Source organism: Scomber japonicus, chromosome 3 (genome assembly GCF_027409825.1).
Source record: "Scomber japonicus isolate fScoJap1 chromosome 3, fScoJap1.pri, whole genome shotgun sequence".
NCBI lineage: Eukaryota > Metazoa > Chordata > Actinopteri > Scombriformes > Scombridae > Scomber > Scomber japonicus.
Window position 1 is genome coordinate 7,757,643 of NC_070580.1, and position 26,718 is coordinate 7,784,360.

At 39.6% G+C, this 26,718-nt stretch overlaps 1 protein-coding gene across 1 annotated transcript in view; it reads right to left on the reverse strand.

Annotated features, from left to right (window-relative positions):
- Nucleotides 1–5,108: 5,108 nt before the first annotated feature.
- The window catches only part of phactr3b (phosphatase and actin regulator 3b), a 54,793-nt gene continuing 33,183 nt past the window's right edge, over nucleotides 5,109–26,718 (reverse strand). Inside the window, exons 9-13 of the mRNA XM_053316194.1 lie at nucleotides 8,305–8,360; nucleotides 6,389–6,450; nucleotides 6,024–6,164; nucleotides 5,617–5,693; nucleotides 5,109–5,142 (exon numbers count right to left, since the gene is read on the reverse strand). Of these exons, the coding sequence (XP_053172169.1) occupies nucleotides 5,127–5,142; nucleotides 5,617–5,693; nucleotides 6,024–6,164; nucleotides 6,389–6,450; nucleotides 8,305–8,360 (352 nt within the window). The 3' untranslated portion in view covers nucleotides 5,109–5,126. The remainder of the gene's footprint in view (nucleotides 5,143–5,616; nucleotides 5,694–6,023; nucleotides 6,165–6,388; nucleotides 6,451–8,304; nucleotides 8,361–26,718) is intronic.

Sequence of the window (26,718 nt, forward strand, 5' to 3'; positions counted from 1 at the left end):
ATTAAGAACTGTTAGAACAACATTATATTAGTAGTTCAAATTAGCTCCACCTCAGCTACCTAAAATAATTCAAAGGCTGCTTATTGCTGCTTGCTGGGAATGCTAATGCTAATATAATGAAATTACACTGACCTGCTACAAAATGTGCTTTTACTTTTGCTTGTTAGATTCTTTTGTTACACTTTTGCGTAAGTATGAGGAATTACAGTTTAGTATTCTTACATTTAGCCTACTTAAGTAAAAGATCTAAATACCTCCTGCACCTATGATTAGAAGATACTCCATTCAGAAAGAATTCAAATTCAACACTTGAACACTAGAAATATTTTAGAAATATTAGAATAGCCAAAGATTTAGGACACATTGATGAAGCCCTAGACTTTTGTCAAAGGGGTAAATGAAGAGTTTCAGAGAGTCATACATACTGAAATCTGAAACATTCCAGCTCTAAAATCCATCAAATTAAGTGTTTTTCGGTTTTGTTTTGTTTGTTGTCGTCATTGTTTTATTTCTAGAGTTGTAAAATTCATCTGGAAGAAATCACACACATGTTCTTAGTAGAGCTAATAAAACTAATACTATTCTTCATCACACAACAGCTTCTAATGTAATGTAGTTTGATATAATACACTGGTTTTGGCACAGTGAAAGGCCAACATCAAGTTATCTTGACCACATAGTTCAGTACTGAACTTCCACGAAGATGGAAGAGAAAAACAATGCTCAAAAACTGAGATATCTTAACTTTTATTCTCTTGTAAAACTCACACAACAGCCTACATTTCCCACAATGCAACTCAAGAAAGATTTTCATTAAATTCCCCCCTACTGCTTTTTTCAAACCTCACACTTCCAGAAGATTTAAAGTCTCCAGCCTGAGCCAAGATAACCCTGACGTCATCACTTCAGAACAAGTAACTGAACTTCATGTGTAACATTTGTGGAGTGCTCCTTTAAAAAAAAATCCAGTCTGGTTGACTTCATGGAGAGATTCCTGTGTTCCTGCTGGGCTTGTGTTTAAATTCAGTCCCTGCCACCTCTGTACAGACTTACCAAAGAATTTGCTCACTTTGCACTTCAACAGTCTGTTGACCCAATACAGTGAGTGATAACCTGAGTGAGACAACTCATATCTACTGTTATACCTTAACACAGAATTTGCACAAGTTGACACATTGATATATTGGTTACACACAAGGGAGAGGATTAAATGATCTGTCAGCAGCCTGAGAAGCCTGTTTGTTGTTAGTGTTTACTTTCCGCCATGACCAAAAGGGCTTGACCCCATTCTTCCAGGGGCTTGTTTTGTTATTGGAGCAGGATTACAGGGAGCAGAGTTAGCTCATCTGTCGCACTGTGACTGGCTCTCTTGGATCCTTTTAGTCAGTACTGACCTTTCACCAAAAAGTTTCCACTGATACGAGAGCCCAAATTCCACAGAACTGCCTGGCAGGGTGCGACGTGTGGCTCATAGGAGGCATTCTTCCATCTGCATTAGTCACTGCAGCTGTATGGCATGCTTTAAACCTGATAGCAGCTATCTTAACGCCCCCACCACCACCACCCCTACTCACTAAAAATGACAGAGCAAGCCTTTTTATAAATCACCCATAAATCAGAGAAAACTAAAATGAACAAGGATTGTTGGTTAAAGTCAGTATTTCATAAAGTTTTTATTTTATTTATATTTTTTATTAAGAATTCAGGCCTATATTTTACATACATGTGCAGATTTTAATTTTGAAGTTAAACGCTTTAAATATGAATGTAAATACAATTTACATTTGTCAGTTTTAAAAAAAACAACCAATGGAGAATTTTGTCATGATTTGAATCCCCCAGTTTGTTAAAATGTGCATGTGACTGACACGTTATTCTTGAGATAGCATTATTGATGTGTTATTTTGAAGCAGCCAGCTGTTACAGAAAGGAGGCACTAGATGGCACAATTGTACTACTTCAAGACCCTACATTAGGGGTCAGCAAATACTGTAGGTTCAGCTATGGGCTAGTGTTTGTCAGCAGTTTATTGGGAGGCTGACCATTTGGTCCAGGCACGGCTAAAACACACCCCCATATATATATTTTTTTAATATTTTGTTTATTTCTTTGAATTCATTCAAGAATAAAATTGATTTATAAAATAGCTTTAAGTTTGTATCATAATTTCATAAGTAGTCTTAGCTAACAGATTTACTTAGCTTATGTTTGGCTAAAAAACCTCTTAAACATGAACATACTGTACAACATACTAAAAATGTCTTATCTATACACAATAAACATTGTTCTGCTTCATGTATGGCTGAAACAAAGTGCTGTTATTGACACAAATGTGTTCTGGTCAGACAGGTCAAATCATGTTATGTACCTGTAACTATAAGATGTTACTGTTTACTGGAATTTATAAGAGTCTTGTGTTTGCATTGTAAGTTTATGAAGAGTCGTGTACAACATATAATGGAATCTATAAAAGGGAAAATGTTTTTGTTACAGGGCCAGATTTGGCTCATCGGGCGCTATTTAACTTCCATACACGTACATTTGAATTACATTAAGGGCATTTTGGTTTCACGTTTTCAGTTTCTAAATATAAGCGCCCCGCTGTTTGACGTCCAAGCAATGTTTTATTTGAACATTTTCTCCTCATTTCCCTCCTCTTATTCACTACTAATGTGTATGACTCATACACTGATGGCACTCCAAAAGTGACAGCATCATCTGTAAAATAAAACACTACTGTGTGTGCGGTTTAATGCCTGAGTTATGAGCTCGTTTGTCCTCATCACATCATCTCATCACTGCTTCCTAAGACCGTTCTGCACAAACTTAATGTGCCTTTAGAAACTTTTGTAATCAATCAATTTGTAAGAAATAAGATACAGTTGTTTTTCCTAAAGAAATATGTTGTGGGTTCTGATATATTATGATTCACAGTGGATGAAGGCATTTCTCAGCAGTTACATTAAAACCGTTGAAATGTCATGTTCTAAATCTTTTAAAGTTGCACCAGAACCACAAACAGACATCTCCCCTTTAGTCCTGCCTGGGTTCATTTCTCTTACATGGTGCTTTTTTTGCATGGATGTTCCCCAATGTCAGGCCGGTGTTTTGTTGTGGCACGCACCCCTGCACCGTGCCTTTATTTGGGGCTATCATCTTGCGCTTGTTGCCGGTAGTTATATAAGAAGCCACCATATTAGGCGCAGACAATGATGCTCATTAGTGACGTTTGCTCAGGGGACCGGCTGGGATTGAAAAGTAAAAAATTGAGGCATCATTACGGGTTCCAGCTATTATGAGTTACATCATTAAAACACCATTATGGCCTGTGTGTATTGGAATAAAAGAACCATGTCACTTGTTATATTTGTGCATTGTTGGTCTCCAGCGTATTACTGATTTTCTTCATATGCATAATTATTTGGAGAGGCGACAATTTGTGAACATAAAAGCTAATGCGTGGTTCAAAAAAGAAGCCTCTGGGTGCTCGGTGTTGTAACGCTGACGTCGTGTTCTGCTCTTGTGCAACCCAGCTAACAATATGTTTTTCAGGAATGTATGGGGGGAAAAAGGGAGATGGTCCAAAATATGATGCGATTTATAATCCGAAGCCTATTTTTAAACCAGTGGGTTGTCAGCATATGCGCTCACCCTTGGCCTACACCCATGTGAGGAATACCCGGAAGTCAGGATATCCCACTCGCACCTATGAGAGCATCCCTTCCTCCTACGCAACTCCACAGGTTCCCAAGCCTGTTTTGGACAGGACTGGCCACTATCAGTCACAATAGGGGCTTGTTTCATTACTCCAGACAGCGAGTGGTCCTGGAGTACAGTAACATTTAAACTGGAGCTGCCATCTGTTCCTCCACCGGGTGCCAGGATGGAGGCCAGGATGGAGGCTTTGACTCACATAACGTGCATGTTGATGTCAGAAACTGAGCTAAAAACTGCACCGCCAATCTGAACGTGCCTGAGAGAGGTGTTACCGTACAAGGGTTGCTTTTAGTTTTTTTTAATTTTAATATCAGGGTAAGAGGCTTTTCGCTGACCTGGCATTCATCTACATCATCTATCACTTTAATGTTTTTAATGCGGGGGAATATTCAGGAGCTCAGGGAGAAGTGTGAAGCCAAATCTCAATAAGCCAGACACAATGGTTGTTACCCTGCCAGTGTGACACAACACCAACAGTTATTAAATCAACTACTCGCTCCAAATTGGATGAATTCAGTGAGGTGAGCGTGTTTTCATAAGGGAGTTTAACCTAACTAACATGCTTAATGCTCTACAAATGATGCCTGCTCTCATTTAACAGAGAACAGTAAATAGCATTATGTAACCTAACAGGTCAGTGATAGCAGTTTGGAAGCTAATTGCTGCTTGATCTACAACTACAGTTTCATTATCTGAAGGGATTACAACCTATTTACGATGCACAGTCGCACATTACGTCCATGATATTCATATATGATTTGGAAAAAACACACACGAGAAGCACACGGCACATAAAGACAAACAAAAGTTTCTTACAAATTGAAAACCTGTATTGTGCAGACAATAAATAGTGCTTACAAAGGGATTTTTGTCTCGTACACGGACAAGGTTCCTTTTCAAGAACATTTACACTGTCGATATGAAACGCATCATCAACTGAATCGGTGAGACTCAGACACAGCACGGGGTTGTGACTACTGATACTGGAGTGGGATTGGTTGACTCGGTCACATGCACGTTTTTCTCCCCTCTGTGGCCTTTTCAAACAAAAAAAAGGATGTCTTTCAAAAGAGTCTGTTTACAAAAAAAACAACAAAAAAAAAAACCTAAAACAATAAAAAGTCTTTGCTTGTCTATGGCGAATATAGGACCTTGATTCTTCCCGCTCCTCTGACAAGGTGAAGTGAGGGGTTTAAAGGAGATGTTTCCTCTGAGCAGAAGTGGAGCTTGCTGCATGCGTCCTCCCCTCTGTCTACTCGCAGCTCCATCTCTGGAGACATAGCCTCCAAGGTTGGCTGGACCCAAATATCAGGACACCCACTGACTGTGGGCCAGGGCGCTGGAAGACTCCGTGCAAGGTCTTCACTGACAGAACCAAATATCAGCAACTCTTCACAGAAGAAACCTTGCTAAGGCCGGTGGAACCTGCGGAAAGGGGTTAAAAAAAGGAGGGGATAGAAGTGTGAGCGTGGGCTAAAATATTCACATTCATCAATCAAGGACTCTATTATTAGCCCTGTGCTCTTAAAAGCAGCCAGTGGTCTCTCCTCAAAAATGGGGTCCTGCGTAAGCACAACCGTTGCTAAGTTAGTGGATTTTTTTTTTTAGCTTCTACCTTGACACAAGCGGGGGAAAAAAGCTAAATATGTGCGGACATTCATTATAATGGAGAGGTGGTGCAAAGGGTGCAACTTTCTCCTCTCAAGAGGGTTGAAGGCAGCTAAATCTGGCCTTACGCTGCAGGGTGTGCTCCCGCTGATGTGAAACCGTGGGATAATGCACACTTTAAGTCTTTGCACAATGTCACACTGACCCTCTTTAGACACATCGTCCCCCTGATGAGCAAAGCCCACACACACAAAAAAAAGAGCAAACATAATAACCAGGACTCACGCTGACCTTGTCAGATGCTTGCTCGAAGAATGAACTTCCATCTCGTTACTTTTAAACTCGTTCAGCTCCTTCCGTATCGCCGCCTGCAAAGAAGAAGAAAGCGACATGAAAACGTGAGCCCAGACCCCCCCCGCCGCACGCACTTTTTTTTTTAATATATCGGTGCGGTCGCTCAGGTGGTGCAGCTTGAATCAGGATGTTATGAAAATGGGGGGAAACATCTGTTGTTTGGGAGTGGATTATGAAAGCTCCACTTGGTTTGATGAGAAAGAAACATGAACCCATCAAAGAGGTTTTATTAGAAATGGTGAAGTTAGGGTTAGGAGGCAAATCCTTGCACTATTATATCTTAAAAATCCTTCATAGCAGATCAGACTCTCCTAAAAAAACATAAGAGAGGAGTTTTTATCTACCTTGTCAGCAGCTGACAGTCTGGTCCAGGGCTTGTCTGCTCTCCTGTCGTAGTCCTGAGCTTTGGCCACTTCCACATAGTCACTAAAACGGATGAGGATCTTTCTGTCCCGCAGCTCGTCCACAGTCGGCCGCTGGTTCAGCTGGAAGATAAACATAACTGTCAGCGTCCGGCTCTCAGTCAGCCTATCAATGCATTCAGTCCCCGAAAGATAACGACGATAGAAGCTGAATATGAAAAAACAACAGCGGGTTTAAAGGTATTAAGGTTCTGTTTTGACTGGTTGACGGTCCACCGTGAGAGCTTGAGTGCCGTCCAAATAAGGGATTAAATTGATGAAATTTTAGGGAAATTGCAGCTACCTACCTTTCTGTTGAGCCTCTGTTTGATCTCCCTCCTCTCCTCCTGTTCAGTCTGGTCATTTCTTTCTGTAGACACATAGAGGAGTGTTAGAACTACAGAGAAGGATACATTTCTACACAGATGGAAATGGGAGTGAGTTTAATCAGAAATCATGCTTTTTGGGAATTGCTCCCTTCACTGTACTACATCACAGGACTGGGAAGTAGATGAAGTGTGTGATTAACAGAGCTGATGTGTCTGCTCCTCCTCACAATCAATACTCCTAAGTGAGCAGAGTCTGAGTGAGACAGGACTGGTGGGCTGACTCTGGATCAGCGTACTGAGTCAGGGAGCGAGACAGCAGCAGATTAGAGCGCTAATAGGATTTATCTTTATTAGATGCAGCGGAGAGATCACTGGATGTCACTTCATTCATTTTTAATCTCACTCTGCATTCCTCCAAAAAAAACTGTTGAACTAGTTTGGTGGCTTAAAAAGAAGCTGGCGCCTCTCGCTCTCACCATCCGAGTGCTTTTCAATCTCTGGATGAGAGTGCAACAGGAACACGTGAATCTTTTTTTATTCGTTTTTTTTGTGGGATGTGAATGAAAGGTTGGGATATTGTGTTAAACGATGTGTCGAGGATCAGGGTTCAGTGTCCTCGTGGTTGGGTGGTGGTGGTGAGGGGGGGGGGGGGGGGCTGTGTTTTAGTGTGAACACATGTTCCTGTGTGCGGGGTGAGACGAGGGCCTGTGATGAAACAGACAGCTGCTCAGAGGATCACAGGTGGCCCGTCTCCACTGGGAGACACAGTTCAGGACAAATGTGGGACTTCATTCCTCGCATAGATGTTTCATAATTGTTCTGTGTTTCCAGGATGGGGCGGTGAGGTTTCACAGTTCACACTTTACATTGTTTAAAGAGCTACAATGTGAAACCTTCTCCCTGCACAGGACTGTTCTGCTGAATTAAACAGAGGCAGTGTCTGAACAATGGACTACAGTAGGAATTCAGATATGAGTAAAGCGGGTTAGAAGTAATACTAATAGGATTATAATCAACTTAGCATCTACCATCGCTAAGTAAAGAAATGTACATATATAAATATATATAAATAGATATACAATATTTCAGTGATTGCGGAGATTTTTGGGAAATCAGATATTGCAAATAAAATTTGATTTTTTTGGTCTATTTTTAAAATTTTTCCTGCAAACACGTCAAACATAATATGGCATCAACTATTGATTTTTTATTATTGATTCATCCTCTGAATATTGTCTCAATTCATTTGGTCTATAAATTATAAGAAAAATGTTCATCACAGTTTTCCCAAGTCCAAGATGACTTCTTCAAATGACTGTTTTAGCCTGATAAACACTCCCTAACCCAAAGACATTCAATTTGCAATGATATAATAACTTCATCACATTAGAAAGGGAATGAGAGAATGTATGTTTAAGTTTTTTACTTGTAAAATGACTCTTTGACATCCTGGGCAACTGATTAATGGATGATAAAAAATTGCAACTATTTGAATCATTTTAATAATTGATGAAGAGGCTAATATTTTAAGCACAAAAAACAAAAAACTTAAATTATACTTTTTAAAGGCTTTATATTAATTAAAATATTGTGAATATTTTGAAATAGCTACTTAGTCCTGATCACAATAGTCTAAAGTCGCCACAGAGATATTAAAGATATACTTTAAACAGAAACTACAAAGTCAGTAGAAGCTCAGCAAACACTTGACAGGAATATGAATTATGAGGAAATACAGTTTTGTGTACAGTTTTTTTTTTTTTTTTGCTAATGAAACCACAGTATTGGAGATGAAAGCCCTCACAGAGCAGCCTGCAGTGTGTCAGTTAAGCAGCACAGACAGCTGATGGTGTTGTTGTTTCCTCACAAATAAACATGATGGTTAGAGTACTCACGCTTCAGGATGTTCCTGCTCTCCAGCTCCTCTACTGCTGGCCTCTGGCTCAGTCTCCTGCGGAAAAACACCAAAATTACGTTCTGGACCATTTTTGATCCTTCTGCTGCTGTTGCTGCTGCTGCTGGGGATTCCTCTCTTCAAAGCCCCCCCTACTCCTTTTCTCCTATTCCTCTGACAACAAAAGTCTTTTCAGTCCAACACCTCCTCCTAATACTAGCAGCACTTTGGATGCTTGAGCCGGTGCGCAGAGCTCCAAGATCCGCACATCCAAAACGCAAACACTGCGTCCCACCTCGAGTCCAAACAGCGGCTTGTTTTAGAACAATTAAGGCTCCACATCAGGAAGAAAGTCACGATGCGCGTTTTTTATCGCGCCACAAAGCCAGTTCAATGAAAGAGAAGAGGAAAGAGGAGATTTCCCTCCCAAATATAACGCACACAGCTCGGATGAAATGCTCCGCTGATACCAGGATGGAAAGTTTGGAGAGGAGCGTTGGTTGGAGTCCCGGCGGAGCAGTGTGGAGGATGCTGAGCTCTGTGCTGAGAGTGAGTGGTGCAGCATAGCCCGCCTTCTCTTTTTTACCACATGCACTATACTAATGTGAAGGGGAGGGACTGAGGAGGAGATTCCCCATGCGCGCGCTCGCTCACACACAGACACACGCGTGAGCGCAGTGGGCTGGCTTCTGGATCTTTATAGCACAACACATATTCATGATGTTGTGGTAAACTGGAGAGGTTTGTGAGAAAATATCATATCTGCATCACTGAGCAACAGATGTACAGCATCAGATAATAGCAGAGCATCAGCAGGATGGAAATGGCCTAAATATTTAATGGCTCTGTGCAGAAACTAGGGCTGTGAATACTGATTATGTTCATCTGGCAGCCTATTCAGTCTATAAATGTCAGGAAAGACTGAGAAAAGTAATAGTTTCCTAGAAGTCTTCAAATAGCTTATTTTGTCTGGTCAACAGCCCCAAACTCGATATTCTAATAATCTATTAACCCTTAAACATACTGTTCAATGATAAATTTGATTCATTTTTACATTAGAGAAATGTAAAAACACCCTATACACATTTCTATCAGCCGGACTTTTTCTAATGTGACCCACAGTATATAAAAATATAAATAAATGAAATGCATTATTTTTGTGCAACTAATACACATTTTTGTATATGCAAATGTACTCAATTTAAATCACCATTCAAACATGTTGTTGTATTCTTTATATTCTATTAAATGTTCTCCTGGACTATAAAACAGTGACTGTGAATGTCTTTTCCCCCCCATAAATAAATAGAATACACTCTGTTCACTCTCTTACAGCTTCATTAAGGATTAATCAAACATCTATTAATGACTGATGGTGGTGTAGAGAGAATGTGTTGGTTGCAGCTTCTTTCATAGTAAGCTGAATATTTTTTTTATTGACGATTAATTCATTAATCAAGAAAAAACTCAGCAGATTAATTGATGATTAAATTAATGGTTGGTCGCATCTCTAATATTTATTCCATCATATGGAGAAAAACAAAAAGAATTGTTGATAATTCAGAAGAGAATGATACAAAATTCCAACTAATCAACTAACTATAACTTCTTATATAACATGATGATATAAATATCATGTGGACACAGATGAAAACAAACAGTACACTGTTGCTGATGCTCACACCTCTAAACTCTAGCATTAATGTGCTAACTGTGTTGGTTTGCCACTCCTCAGCATTCCTCATCACCTGAATTTCTGGATTCCACGCATGACTTTCCAAGATAAATCTCCACTCCTCCCCCGTCCACACTCACTGCCACTAAATTTGCCACACAGCTGTCAAGACAGCACCAGATTCCAAAAAGTAAGCCTTCTGTTGCATTATAGGACATTATATCCTGCTTAATCTTTATATATATATATATTTTTTTTTTTACAGCTCCCTGATGTGACCTGGTTTAGCTGTACTAATGTGATGCAAAGTATTGCTGAACACTGCACGCGTGCACAGAAAACCCCTCCCTTAATAAATGAGGTTAAACAAAGAAAATCTGTCACGACTCACTTGAGGAAAAAAGGTTAAGAGCTCTTAAAATCCACTTCTATAATGTACCAGAAAATGATTAGAACCGTTAGGAGCTGAGAGCGTGATTCACACCCACAGCAGGGACAATATACAGCAGACTAGGGCAGACAATTAGATCAAATGTTGTTCTGACCAGCTCAGTAGCTTAAAGTGCTGACCAAGAAAGGGACATTACATTAACTGGGAACACCGTGTCTCTTTCGGAGCAGGACGACCCCCCAACCTATGCAATTACTAAGGTGGACAGACCATTTTAAAGTCACCCAGCAGGACAAGCTGGCATCATCTTTAAATGGTCAAAATGATTGCTAAAGTACTTATTGTCCCCTGCAAGAGCTGTTATAGGTTTTACATTAAGCATTATCTTTTACAGCAGAAAAACAGAGCTCGTCATGATTAGTTCCATGTTTTATTAGAACTTTTTTTAATTAAGACTACCATTTTTACAATGTATGCTACTGTCCTATCATCAGACAAGACTTTAAAGGTACCCTGTGGAGATTTCTGGTAAACAAACAAAGGTTATGTTTACATTCAATGTTTCTCAACAAAAAATATTGTAAGTATCCTTGATGTCTAAAAAACATCTTGAGGGCATCTACCTCTTTATAAGTCATTTACAAGGCTGATTTTTTAAATATTAAAGATGCAGTGTGTAGAATTTAGTGGCATCTAACAGCATGGGCTTTGGAGAAATGAAATATAATATTAATAAGTATGTTTTAATTAGTTTATAATCACTTGAGAATGAGAATCGTTGTGTTTTTGTTACCTTAGAATGAGCTCTTTACATCTACATAGGTAGTGGGTCCTTTTCAACAGAGACTACCATGTTTCTACAGTAGCCCAGAAAGGACAAACCAAACACTGGCTCTAGAAAGGGCCTTTGACTTTTTTTTTTTTTTGCAAATTTCGCAGCCACTGTAGGTTCTCCAGCATGCTCGGAAGGGAGGATGCCACCAAATCTTACACATTGCATATTTTTAAATATTGCATTGTTTTCTAACTTGCAGTCTTCTTCTTCACTGTCTTTGTTGGTGCTTTGATGCATCTCTTGGCATGTTACCGCCATCAACAATTGGTCAGGAGAATAGTCAGAAACACGGATATGGTTACAACATTTCTTGCTCGTACCACTGGTGTTAAAAAAAATTCACAGGGTACCTTTAATTGGTGAAAGTCCAGTCTCATGCATGAAAGTCAGATGTGTTGAACTCTGACCTTAGATTGCCACATAAATCTTGAGGGGAAGTACTAACCATGCTAGTAATACTGGACTGGCTTTTAGTGACATCATTTTGCTGACATATGTACATAATAATCTCATTTCTACTGGACTTCCAATCAGTTAAACTCAGAGTATGACAGAGAGGAAAACCTTTTATAAGCCACAACAGTTTGTTCACAGCCATGAGAATAATAACAGGATGCATGGCACCTCGAGTACAGATCTAAAATAAACCCACTGTCCTGTGATGGCTTCAGCTGTGACTGGGACCACTGAGGGCTTACAAAACACAACCACAGACCACATGGCAGTATTGAAAGATGAGGGGACTGGATGTGCTGCAGTAAATGGAGCAGAACCACAGTAGGATGTGTGGTCTGCAGCAGAAAACATTGGGGTCAATAGCGTTTGCCTCACTTCACAATTAATTATATCTGTACAGCTGGACACTTTAACCCAAAAAGATGTATCACATGTACTTCATATTAGGGAGACTTGCTGTGGATTTAAGGCAGAAATATAAAAACGGTGCCATAGAAGCAACAGTGAGTCAGACTGTTTCTATTTTACCAAACAATCCTAATGGGCCTTTAGTCACAGCCTCCTGCAGCGATCTGTGCTTCACAAGTACTCACCCACTGTGCTTGATCAGAGTTTAAAGTTCCTCGTTTGTTGCGGAGCTCACCAGCATGTCAAAGAAATGAGCTGCCTGCAAGAGCAAGGGCTGATGGGAATGTCAGCCCATGAAAAGTGGAGGAGAACGGGATGAGTCAGGCGCCATGGGCTGGGCGGTGGCCTGCTACTGCCCACTGAGGTGTATCCTAATCCCTCGCTCCTTCTCTTCATTGACAGAGCCCGAGGAAAGGAGCGCCACGGTCAGATGTGGAGTCTGAGTGAGCCCAGGATGGCCTGAGGGATAAGTGGGGGCACAGGGGGGCAGTTGCGGGGTGGTTGCCAGGAATAATTAAGGGAAAACCTCTTTAACCGTAGGCTCCCGGAACCTTAACGTTTATGTAACTTTGATGTCAGCACTTGGTTGTCTCGAAGTGTTGACCTGGATGTCTTCCACTATTATTAGGTCACGGATATGATAAACAAGACTGTGAATTTGAGGAAAGCAGGGCTTAGTCGGACATTTCCGGTATCACCTGACATTCCAATGCACCTATCACGCACTGATAAACCTGAACAGTTACAGAAATGCTCGGAAAACTACAGAACACTTTGAAACTACCTTTTAAAACTCCCTCCCTTCAAAGGGTCACCTAGCTATTGATGACAGATGAATGGGACACATTCAAAGACTCAGACATGAAACCAATGATCAATTCTTTTTCGAGCTATTTGTTTGTCTCTAAGGCTTTGCCCTTTAGCATGGGTCCACAGATCAAGCAGGGGATCGTGTCTGGCTCTCTAACAGCCCGCTGGGAGCACAGTGTGGAGGAGGCAACTTCAAATAGCATCGTCCCGCTTCTAATGCTATAGGTTACTGCACATAAACTTTCATACGGAGGAGAAACTTTACCTCGCTCTGTAAGCAAAGGTACATACCCATTTTGTGCCTACCAATCGTCAAAAAATCTGAGTCTAAGTATCTTATTATCCTCTCTAAGTGCCACAGCTGTGATGTAATGATGGGGTAAATATTGATGACCTCAAACAATGGACATCCATTAGTCAACACAGCAGATCTAACCTATTTAAAAATCAATTTCGGATTCTGTTTGCATAATGAACTCTGTTACAGTCAACTGGGAGGCCAGAATCAATGCTGGAGATGGACATTGGCCAGACTGGGAGGACAAATACCCGCCCTCCTCCAGCCTCTACTGTATCTGTTTATTTATAGCCTGAGAAATGTAGCAGTGGGTGACAAGCAACAAAATTAGCCACATATGTCACGGGTCATGTCCCTGATCACTGGTGATCTAACCCTAATTTGGTAAGAGGGGAAGGTTCGGTTAAGGAGAGAAAAACAACAGTGTTCACTGAGTGGGTGCAGCCTAGGCTTTGTGACTTTTGACATTTCAATTAGAGGGTACTCGCAGTGAGATCCCTGGGAAAAAAAACCCATTGTATAAAGTTAATTACTGCTTGTGGGACAATGAAGGTCTATTGTGGTGACAACATGTAATTTGCGGTTTTCGCCCCACGCCATATATGTGCAGGCTGTGTCATCCGGTGCTTACGTCTCCCAACTGCTTTACAATATCTGCCAACTCCAGTCCTGTAATTGGATTGATGCCCGGCTGTGATGCTGCTCGCTGTAAAGGCACAAATAGAAAGCGAGAGAGGCACTTCCTGAGAGAAACGTCTCAGGGGGAAAAAAACTACACACTGTCTTTATTATTTTAAGCCTCAGCTGACTGTAGACGCGTTCTCACTTTGAGCAATGAAGTGGCTGGGTCAGAGAGTTGCCAACGTACACACACTGAGCAAAATTCAACACTGCTGTTTGTTTGGGAAATTAGAAAAAGGAAGGGGCTTGATGTTTGTAACCAACAACTCCAACCAAGGTTGATAACCAGTTATCTTGTACTGTTGGTACAAAATATTCTTTTTACCCATATACCAAAAATAATTTAAGTTGATCAAAATCTCTAGACCCCTTTCTAATTCTAAGTCCAAGCTGAATGATTAAAGATACACTAAACCACTTTTAACAGGTCATTTAAATTTTGATGTTCAGTCATTCTCAGGTCAGTTGTACATCTGCCAAAATGTGCCACCTATAAGAAAGGTAAAGGGCCTGGTTTACTTATTCAGGTGTGCCTGTCGGATAGTCAAATATATTTGGAAATCACACCCACCAATGCTTTCTAATGGTAGATTCGTCTGGCTGTGCAGGGCCATTTCACCCACTTAATGCAGCGATTGTTCAGCTGTCAAAGGTGACAATTTGTGAATGAATGAGTACAACACTATGACTGCCATCCAGGAGAGGCCGTCCGAAAATAACAATAAATAATGTTGCGTCTCCCCCGTCGCCCCCTCCTCTCTCTCTCTATGGCATTCGGAATGACTATAAACACATTTGATTACCGACGTGGTCGAAGCGCCCGACGAAAGTTATAACCGACCACATACTGAGCAGCAGCAGTTCAGACTTGCAGATGTTAATGTTGCCACCTAGCTGCTATTTCAACAGTTGCGCCACCTTCAGGCAATGAGAGTTACAGCTGCAGATTTTCTTTTATTGCTGTTTTTTGTTTTGTCTGTTTGAGATTTTACATGATCTACATACATAACACTTGCTAGCTTAAATGAAATAATGAGCAAAAATTTAAAAAAGAATAATAATCAAAACAATAATAAAATAAAAACGAATCACTGTGACAAATATTTAATTAAATAGTTTAACAGAAATATTTTAATGGCTATAAAAATGTTGGCAATATTTTTGACCGAAGCTTAAAGTAATTATTGTTAAGGTGCTTTTTAAGGTGCAATAATCATAAAAAATAATTTAAAAATAAAACAGTTATTATTATTATGAAAATATTCAGCAACAAAGAAAAAAGAAAAATGTATATGCCATAACTTTGCCTATAAAATAATTTTCATAGCAAATGTATTATGGTGTTGGCAGTAATGTACTTCCGTAACTTTGAACAGCTTACTCCTTACTTCTTTAGAAAATAACTAGGGCAACACTTAATGAAACTCTCTGCACTCTTCAACAGCAAATGCACTTCAGTTAATAAACCATTGCATTTTGTAGGTCAAACACACACTTACACACACAAACATGAACAGTTATATAAAAGTAAAAAAATCAAAGTAGTAACTCTGTCACACTGTCTGCAGGTAGGGAAAAGGTCAAAATGGCAGCAGTTATTACTTTCCTTTAGATGTTTAAGTAACCTTTCCTGCCTGTAGGAGGTTCTAAGCTGCTTTCTGCATCAATTACACTGTGCATCCCTTGTAATAAATACAGTTTTGTGCCCCAAGTAAACTTTGAAATGTCTTTGTAGTAACCAACATGACTGTGCTCTTCACTGCTGTGAAAGCTGAGCATTCAGACATTTCTGGATTTTGTGAATGCGATCTCTTGCCTAGCTGAGTTTTCTTGCCTGCAGGAGAGAGGGAGAGAGAGAGAGATAGAGAAAAAAGGGAGGGAAGCCTGAGAAGAGCATGCATTAATATTTCATCTCAGTTGAAAAGGATTATGAAACTGAAAATATTCTCTGCAGCTCCGCATGGAAGAGCAGCCAGCTGCCATCTGACAGGCTCGGTTGCCTGGAAACTGCTATTGTGTTGAATGTAGTTCGCAGTTATATCATCTTAAAAGGAGGGTGACGGAAAAAGAGATTAAAGATTGTGCCTTAAGGAGGCACTTCTTTTGAAGTCAGTGAAATGATCGATACAGCCTTATCCTCCTCTTTGCTTTGACAATTGTATTTGTTTTAGGATTTTGTGGAGCACCAAAAACTTGGAAATGTGTCACATATTTTTTCACTAACTTTTCTACTTTCTCAGGGACTCCTATTCCTGCATTGGATGCTAATATTGCTGTCTTGCAGTCAGCTGCTGTAGTCAGTGCCATAGTAGGTTATTTTTGGCGGTCCTGGACAGCAGCTGCCGTTAGCGGCTCTGTCCTGATTCAAACTTGAGGTGTCAGCATAAATTGGTCTATGTGCCACAAATATCTAATTATTGCTTCCCTGGTGGCTCCACAGACTGAGACAAATTCTGAGTGGGCTCCTGTCATCATCACCGTCAGTGCTGCACGTCTTCCTTCCTCTGCCTCTCTCTTCCTTTACCTGTCACTTTCTGCCATAATAACCCAAAATGAATGCTGACACGCTGACTGGAGGTTCTGTTGCCCAGACACTGCAGGGAGAAACCTGGTAGCAGGAATAATTTTGAGGAGTTATACTTAATGAGCATGTCTGAAGAGGTTTCCTGCTGTGCAAAATGAGCTAAAAGCAAAATATGAACTGCAAAGAAAGTGAAGTGAAAAATTAGAGTAAGAACTTGTGAAAATGCGTCAATGATATGTCTAATTCATGAATTCATTGAAATATGATTTTCATAGTCTTATTACATCATTACATAACTTACTTCATTCTATATGTCTAGACTAAACTCAGAAGGGCAGACAAGCTTATCTGGTTAAACCTCTGTACCACCAACGGTGCTGGGTGCAGTTAATTATGTGAAACTGTTTGTTCTTCAACCTTTGGTCTCCCATGTAGAATATATGGGTGCACAACCCTCAGACATATAAGCAGGCAGGCATTCTTGCTTATGTTGAATGCTGTGTTTGTGTTTGTAGCTATAATCCAGCTGTAATGATGGAAACATTCCAAAACTGGCCAACTTTGCCCTGCTGTTTTAAAATGGCAAACACATTACAAGCTTTCTTATTTTACATCTTAACAGTACACTAAAGTATGTTTCTGAAAACATTTGAGATGTAAAATAGTCAATGCAGTAACAGAATCTAGATTCTTACTTGATCAGCACCGCCTAGTTTGATAGTTTGATCTGAGGTTCACTGGACAGACCTAATTTGATTCGTGATTATGCAAATTCAGATAAAGCAGTTGGTCTGTCAGCCACTTGTTTATGATCTACATGGTCAAAATAACAAAACTTGAGGTGAACAATAAATGCTCCCTAGAAGTTAACCGCTAGTTCCGCAGGTTGTTTGCGTTGTCCACTCGCATATTTCGTGTCAGATCTCGAACATGCACGGATGTATTTGAGAAGTTTATTGTGAAGAAAGAATGAGAAAAGAAGTGAAACCCCATTACTATGTTTTGTTTACGTAGCCTCTTGAGCATATGGAAGCTTCTAAGAGCTTCTAATCAGAACAGAGCGAGACCTTAAAGAGACAGGAGCTAAAACGGACTGTTTCAGACAGAGGCTGAACTGAGTGTCTACGGAAACTTTGAGTGTAAGAGAAATAACTTTTTTAACTATAAATCATATAAAGATATTCTAGTAGAAACACATATATATATATATATATATATATATATATATATATATAAATATAAACATAGATCTGAAAATGTGTAGAATATGTTTCCTGTAAGACATGATTGAAGCTATGAGCAGAGAGAGAGAGAGAACAGTGGCGAGTTAAATAGTAATGAAAGTGTTCTCTGCATTAAACACTGCATTGAAAGTATTTTGCTGCTGCAGCCTTAATTAATGACCATCATGAGTGTGAGAGGCTCTCACCCCTCTCCTTACAATGCATCCTGTAATGAAGCTGTGCATCAACCTGATCTTTTTGTTAGAGAGCAAATTTTGCTTCCTATTATATATTGGCTGACATTGCAAAAATTTGTATAACATTTATGTGGCTAGCCTGAATAATAGTTGAAAATATAGTGAGGAAGTGCCAGTAAGATTATTGTTATGGTTGCATTGACATTAGAAGAATTTCCCTAATGGCTTTGAATGGGCTCATTTAATGTTTGTGGTTTATGAAAATGGATTTACTTCCTTTGTGTACATCTAATGTCTCTTTTTTATTATACCTTGATGTTAATCTGTTTGCTTTCAATTCATACTTGTGTTTTATGGTATGTAAAAGTGACTCAGCCACTTACTTAGACATGAGACTAACATGTCAAATTGCAGTAACATTTACAGAATGGGTGGATGTCTAAAAGGGGCTGTGATCAGTGTTTCAGCTGCCAGCTAATGTGTGTATAAGCTTCATAATATTTGTTACATTTAGTCATATTTCTTCTCTTTTAAGATCATTTCTGCCTGCAGTGCAGCTCTGCCCCCGAGATATATCAGTGTATAACTAAACCCTCTTTTATTTCAATGCTGGTAGCTCTAACTCCTCTCATCCCTCAATCCCTGTGCAGCCTCCCCCTGCATGGTTACCCACACAGGACCATCACATGGCAGCATAGAAGGTGACAAACAATAGCTTCAACCTGCCCTTCTCAAAGTAACTGGCACTGGGAGTTAAGTGCATTGATGCTTCAGGGATTTCTACTAAGTCATCAGACGCATGATCGCTACCCCTCTCACAGCTTCACAGGAGGACGATCAGGCGGACTGCAGCAAAAATTCTCAGCAGTGTTACAAAGGAAGGTTTTCACAGTGTCGTGTATATATATATATATATAGTGATTACCTCAGCTGAGACCACGAGCAGAGGATGCCTGCATAAAAAGCTTCATAAAACAGAACAGAGGACACAGATGGGGATGTAGATCATTGCAGTAAAGTGTGTCCAGCTTTCTAGAAGAGCCCCGCAGGCGAGTGGGGACAGTTCAATCAGAGGGGAACGATGCGGGGGAAGAAGAGTGGAAATGGAATCTCTCCATCATCCAGGAGCAGGGAGTAGGGAAAGCTGAGCTGTGACGTAGATAGGACATTGATTATGGCTGCTGCGGCAGTATTTCGCCAGAGAGAGAACTATATTTAGAAGCAGAGGGTTCCCTTCTGCCATCCCAGGCCAGCCCACTGCTCTGCATTCTGCTGCAGAGTGCCTCGCTTAAGAAATATAAATCAATGCAACCTGCCACGTCCTGTTTGGACTATATCACCCAATGTGTTGAAAATGAAGAGAGCAATGCACTGTGAGATTTTTGTGAGGGTTAGATACACCAGTAAAGACTTAATTTTTAATGCTTTTTAAGCATTTTGCTTTTGACTTATTGAAGGTTATCTCTGATTCTACTTACAATATAAGGTCCATCTTTCTTTTTGTACCTTTGTGCTAAATGAGAGGAGAGAACACGGTGTCTGTAATCCAAAGAAATCAAAGGAAAGTCACCGCAGTGCAGTAATGCAGAAATGTTCCCATAGTGAGGCTCTTTAAAAGCTCTCCTGAAAATTGTAATGATAAGGTTTCCCTCCAACAACCACATGCTGGGAAGGAAGAGAATAGTGAGGTTCATCTCAGGTCAGTTTGCATTACTACCATATATGGTCATGACTTAAAAAAAACAACAACTTTATCCTGCACCATACCATCTAATAAAAAACATGAAAGCAATGCATCAACTGTGTTCACATCCAAATCTATGTGACACTCTGCTGTACTATTTAAATGGTGATAATAATAACACTTCAAAGTTGCCTCATTTCTTTTGCTTTTAAAGAATGGGTACATACAATATTTTCAAGTCTTTCTTAATACCTAAGCCCAAATCAACATTAAACCAGTTTTTTTTTTTTTTTTGCTATAATCATTCCTCCTGTTCATACTGACCAGTAGAAAATGCACTTACAATGGAAGTGATGGGAGACCAAATCCACACTGTGTAAAAAAAATATTTAAACATTGATCTGAAGCTAATATGAAGCTTCAGTCCTACAAATGAGTCAAATCAAGTCTTCTATGTTTCAGCGTTACAGTGTTTTTAGTGGTAAAGTCCCTCTTTTTGTTACTATACTTCTGACACAACTCAACAGGGAAACCCTAAGAGTGAATCTGATGCTAAAAAGACTGTAAGTATGGCAGATATTCTCTTGTTATGACTAACTCAGACTGCTGAAGCCTCATAGAAGCTTCACATCTACTTTTAAATGACTGTGTGGACACACTGTGGATTTTGACCTTCATCACTTTCATTGAAAGAACATTTAAAGGAGATCTTTTAATAGTTAGCATGAACAGGAGGAATGTTTACAGTGAGGAAAACCTCTTCCACTGGTTACATGGACACATGATTTGAAAAACTGTGGACCTATCCTTTAAAGTTCCTATACACAGATTTCAATATGTTCTAATGCTGGTGCCTTAAAGTGGAACTTTCACAACGGACTCATGAATTTGATTTGAGGAAATAAACTGAGAGGAAAGAAACTTATTATATAAGTCATTTGAGCTATGATGTGTTTTTTTCACTGTCACATGAAACTAAAATGTATGTACTGTATACGATGACTCATGTCCAGCTGATGTTCACACTGCACAGTGTAACTCAGATGAATGCCTTGGCATCACGTTGCCCAGCATGCCGGCTGCTGCTCTGCACTGGAGTCAAGGTGAGAATTACAGATTGTTCTCTGTGCCTGATCAAGACTGTTCTGTTCCTAATGCTGTACAAACAGTTGCACCGCCCCAAGGCCCCCTCCACAGCACTCAAAACACTGCCATGAGTGCTTCAAACAGGACACGGCGTACAAGCCACCTCCACACAAACACTGCTCTATTCAGCTGAGCTCAACGCATTCAGTGTGACAGATTCAGTATGATTCATTCAATGTGTACACAATCAGCGGTGCAGGATGGATGTTTAGAGAGCGTTCATGGGAGAGGGCGTCTTTAGCTGTTTTGTTGTTGCTACGCGAGTTCGTCACGTCCTCTGGCAGAACATGTGGTCAGCAGGCAGGCAGGCAGGATGGAGAGATGCTGGCAGACGAGCACATGGTGCCATCAACCCTGGACAATAGCGTGCCTCAGCTGTCCACGCCTCTAACTCAGTTCATGTGGACAACCAGTCCCGCCGTCAGTCACAGGCAGAGCTCAGCGCTGCGGCACCAGGGTGCAAACACACAGCGTCTGGCAAAGGACCCGGCTCCACACACACACACACAGTTACACACAGTTACACACACACACACACACACAGACAGTTACACACACACACACACACACACACACACACACACACACACACACACACACACACACACACACACACAGTTTTTAGTGTTTGCATGCTGCACACACCTGCTGCACAGAATCACAGGAACCTTCTAGTGTCTCACTCAAAGAAAACATCCTCAACTGCAGATTTAAAGTGGAGGGTTTTTGTTGCATTGCATTTCCTCCCACTTATCAAACTACAATTCCATTGCAGGGACAGGCTTTTACTTGGATTGGAACAAATTTGCATTAAATTTCATGCTTTTTTTCCACCCATAATGTCTATAGCTGTTCATGCTACATGTGCAGTTTATAGTCTTTTGTTGATAACATAAAACACATGACTTTCTACTTTTCATGACCACCAGAGACCAAAACTTTTAATAATATTTTTTTAATAATACTTATGCACAAACCCGTTGTCTGTCCCCACATGCACCTGTAAACCATCATGGGCAGTAATATCTCCGTGATCACTATTAAACATCGGAATAATCAATGATTGGCTGCATTAGTGCTGTTATCTAACCACACTTTGCAAAGTGCTGCACTGTAAACAATGAAGTGAAAGGAACATTAACATTGGAATAACAGCTAATGTGAATAAAAACAATGATATATTGATGACGCAAATGTCATTAAACATATGGCTAATTATCAGAATTGCCAATCAGGGAAATGAGCTTTAAACCTGAATAAACAATATGTAATTATTAAGATCTTGAATCACATCTGAATCATGTATGAGGTGCACACATTTCTTAACACATATTAATACTAGTTTATGGCATATGCAAGTTGTTTTGGTTACACATCTGGCCTCTAGTGTTTAGGACACAAAATGGTTTGGCCAATCATCTTTCTGCATGCTTAATGAGCCAGTCAGTTGTTAGATGCGGCTCTTTGAAGGATAAAGGTGATGTCATTCTATGTTTATCTTATGCTGCAGAGTATAATTGGGACTGATTAATTCAATTCAATACATCAATTCTGCTATAAATTCGACTTTTTTCAAGTTTGTATATTTTATTTTAGGTTAGGTTTAGGTGTTTATTACTCAGTGGTGGTGGTATACAGGGTGCATTATATTGACTGGTGTTCCTAATATTTTACCCTCCTCATGTATGTTAATGGAGTGGACAAAATATTAGGAACACCATTCAATATAATGCACACCAGTACACCACTACCACTTAGTCAGAGCTCAGTAATAAACATAATATTAAACATATGTCAACAAAAACTGAAAATAAGTAAACTTGAAAAAAGTAGAATTTAAAGCAGAGCTGTTGTATTGGATTGCATTAGATTGCACAGGTGTACCTAATAAAGAGGCCAGGAAATGTATATACTGTTGGCTCAATATTGTCATATAACAGCTGGGCAGTGTAGTTACTCAAACAGGAGTAAAGAGTGTAGTTTTTTAGGAACTACTTTCATTCGCGGATTAATACATGTTCTAGTGTGCATTTACAGCAGCAGGATGGTGCATGTGTGACAGACAGAAAAGTATGTATTGTAATAATGAATGAATATGTCACACAGTGCAACAATGAGTCTGATTGATGCATTTTTAAATAGTTATTTTTTTATAACAATGAAGACATAGAGGAATAAGATGTATTAAGCTTTGTAAAAACACTTATCAGTAGAATCAGTTCATTGTTGGTTTTGGTTATTTTATGGGATATTTGACAATAAAAAGTATACTTTTAATGTAATTTCTAATGTATTTCTCTGTTGCAGTCTAAGTATTGTTCATTATTTTCAGTTCATCTCTCTTTATGTAAGTGCAGTTTGGCATTGATGCTGCAGGAAATGAATCAGTACAGTAATGTAACACATTGCATGAACTACACACAGCCAGCAGGTCAACAGATCTGCTGCTCTGACCTCTGTCCTCACTCAACAATGTGTACACACTGTCCGCATCCCAGCATCCCACTGTCACCGTTCCACCCTGTCATGACATATAATTGATCACTTCCTGTTTTTATTATGCAAGAGTCATCAGGAGTTCACATGCGCAGCTTTTTGTTGTGTTGTGTTTGTTGTGCGGGGGGAGGGGGGGGGGGGGGGGCTGTAGCTTTGTTTTACTTTAACGCCCCCTGCTGATTAAAGGCCAAAAGTGTTCTGAAATCCTTTCTGGCTAGTTCAAGATTTACGTTTATGATGCATCTTGTTATTCTTGCTATTCTGCAATTACTTGATGGAATCCGTCCATGTGCGCACAAGGAGAAGCTCACATGGAGAAAAGCGTGTTTGGAACAGACTTGGTTTATGATAACGTCACATACATCACACACACAGGCACACACGCGGCTACTCCCGCTTTCCAGATTGACACGCAGCTGTGAAATGCCTTGGGCGAGGAAGGGCGTACGGAAAAAAAAAATGCATGGAGAAGTGTGATGCCAGGCTCAAAGAAGCTCACAGGCAGTATGATTTAGCCCGTCTGAATGTTACCCCGCCTTACTCATCTCTCACTGTTAAATTACAAAGCGGAGAGCAAAAGGCTTAGCTGTAAATTAATTAGGCCTCATCAAACATTCGCTGCCCTGTTTCTCTCTCAGTCTGGTCAGGCAGGAACGGAAACCATCTCTCTCTCTGTCTCTCTCTCTCTCTCTCTCAGCTCAGCTCAAAGTCTCCATCTCTCTAATTAGCTGCTGTGACCTGTGATGGTACTGAGAATCTAATGAAACCACACCCAGCACACCCAGGGATCCAATCTCCCTACAGTACGCTGACAACAGTGGTGACCTTTCCACTGCAGAAATTATGTAATGACTCTGATTACATTGTAAGTATAAATCTATAAATAGAAATGTATACAAACTGCTGTTACTTTTATTTATTTATCAGATTGTAGTTACTAACTAAATCTCATTAATATACATCAGTTTAGTTTCCCTATAACTTGTCAATTTCTCGTTACATTTGCCAATTGATCATTTATTTCAATAATCTTAAAATGGCTTAAAAATTGAACTAAGAATGTAATTAGGTAATAACTAATGAAAAGCACTTTAAAGTAGCAGAAACTAGAAATACTAGACTTTAACTCTATACATTACATTCAACCTACTCCACAACATTTATCTGATAGCTGATCCGGTCTGATTGCTCTACTGATTCATTTTCAGATACATATTTAATAAAATAATAATTTTTGGCTTAGGACCCCTTAAAAAACAGCATATGATTTTTTAGCAGTTCCACCTTCCCCCCCTAACCTTTTCAAATGGTATATTTTAAACACATTTTTGAGACCCAAAGAGGAAAAATTCTCCAATCTTAAAAACCTCAAATAAAGATTAGACAATAGTTCACAAAAAGTCCAAACCAGATTTGTGTTTTCTCTGTCCTACCATGACCCATGACACATTTATCTGGTGACCTTTTAGAGGGACCTGACTCCTAGGTTGAGAGCCACTCGACATAACTTCCAAATTACATCCGGTAGTTGAAACATGGCTTTTACTGATACTTTGAAGCAAAAGATACGAGTACTTCTTCCATCACTGTATGTATCACAAATAACATTTGATTGTTTATTCCAATTTTTTTCAATATGTGTGAGCATGATGATGAAAGACTAACTTGAGTTTGTTTGACTTCTTGCAATTCAGTTATTTTGATTTCACAATGACAAGTCTGACAAGTCTATACCGCTCCAGGCCTCTCACAATGGAAGAGAAAAAAATCACATTAGAAGGTCTCCTATTCATTGTTAGTGGGTGCATTTGATTAACAGGCAGACTCTATTGTAAACATCAGTACATTGTCTTCCCATGGTGATTTCTGTTCAGTGAGCCCTCTAGTGATGACATTTGTAGAGAGCCCTTGTGTCTTTGAGCAGAGACAAAGAACTCAAAAGTGAATGAAGCTGAAACTCAACGGTCCGGTCCTCGAAATCAATGTTTAACTGAATGAAAGCATTGATCTCTGAAAAGTGGAAATCTATTGTTTGAGGACAGTGGAGATTCAGTCATGTCAGCAAAAGAATAGAAAAAACACCCTTTATGACTTTCTTTTGTATCTACAATTTGTCCATTAATTGACAGACAGTAAAGGCAAAATATTCACACTTTAACTTGCAGTCCATACTAGAAGAAAGCAATGTGTACTCTTGCTAGAAGAGAAGAAAAACAAAGGCACAAGGGAGGATATTATTACCACCATTTTATCCATCTTTCATCTGTCTACTCTGTGAATTCCCCCTCAAATGAGGGAGGCAGGGAAGACGAAGGACCACAACATCCTGAAACAAGCATTTTACAGGGAACTGAATGCACTCAATGTTCCTCCAAAAATTACAGGACAACACAACTCCTGCTTCATTTATTTGAATTATGAGACTGACCTCCCCTTAAACAAATCCTGTCTACACTTACCAAACACAATGGCAGGAGTATATGGAAAGTTTACCCTTTCATTCCTAAAATGTTGCATATATGTATTGTTAAGTTGTATTTTTCACTATACAGTCAATGTAAACCTATAGCAAATCATTTAATGGCCACTTGGGGGCAGTGCAACAAGATGAAAACACAATTCTAATATATTATCACCTCATAAAGTTGATATTACAAACACCCAACAGACACAGAGCAACAATTGTAAATACATTTACATTCACCTAGTAAATATATGTTCAATATAACTCTCCTTTTAGCTCTATTTTGGTCTCCACCATCTCCTGAGGAAAATGTCTGTTTATCACACCTAACTTACCACTAACTTTGTCTGTCTACCATGCAGTGCTGATAAGTAGTGGGATTTTGGAGCCTTGTGACTGACAACAGCTGCTTGTAGTAGGTGCTGATGAGAACAGTTGGAGTGAACCAAAACACTAACAGGCCATAAAACCGAAACAATGAGCTCAAAGATGCTAAAACGCTCTATAGAGATGATGGGAACTTCATCATAACAAGCAACCCCTGCCTCATTAGTTATAGTCATTTGACCAACTGTTGATGAAAAAATGAAGATTAGAGCAGCTTTATTATGCTATTATATTATCATTATATCAGTGGTATAAAATGGTCTTCAAATGACAATAATATTGTTTATCGTGATTATTTCTGAGACGATTTATAATCCTACAAAAGTAATTAGCGTGACAAGCCTAAACTATTATGTCTGCAAACACCTACGTAGTGACTTCCCGTCATTTGTTTGGGTGATGTGTGAATTTAAATGTGGCAACCCTGACTGTTAATATAAGGAACTACATGAACTAGAGCTATGAGAACACATATTTTGTCTGATTCCAAGGAGTAAAATTACTAAAATACATAGTTTTACTGATTAATACAATACATATATCATAATACACTTACGGTAGGTGTATGATGCACTGTTGTGGATTAATATGATGCAGTTACAATGAGTTTAAAATGTTCTCGTGATTCAAACTGACACGTGGACCGATGTTACCAGATGTTACCAGATGCGCACGTGATGATTTCTGTTTGTAGAGTGTCTTTTCCTAATAAGCTGAATTTACTCAAAGGCCTAGCGGCT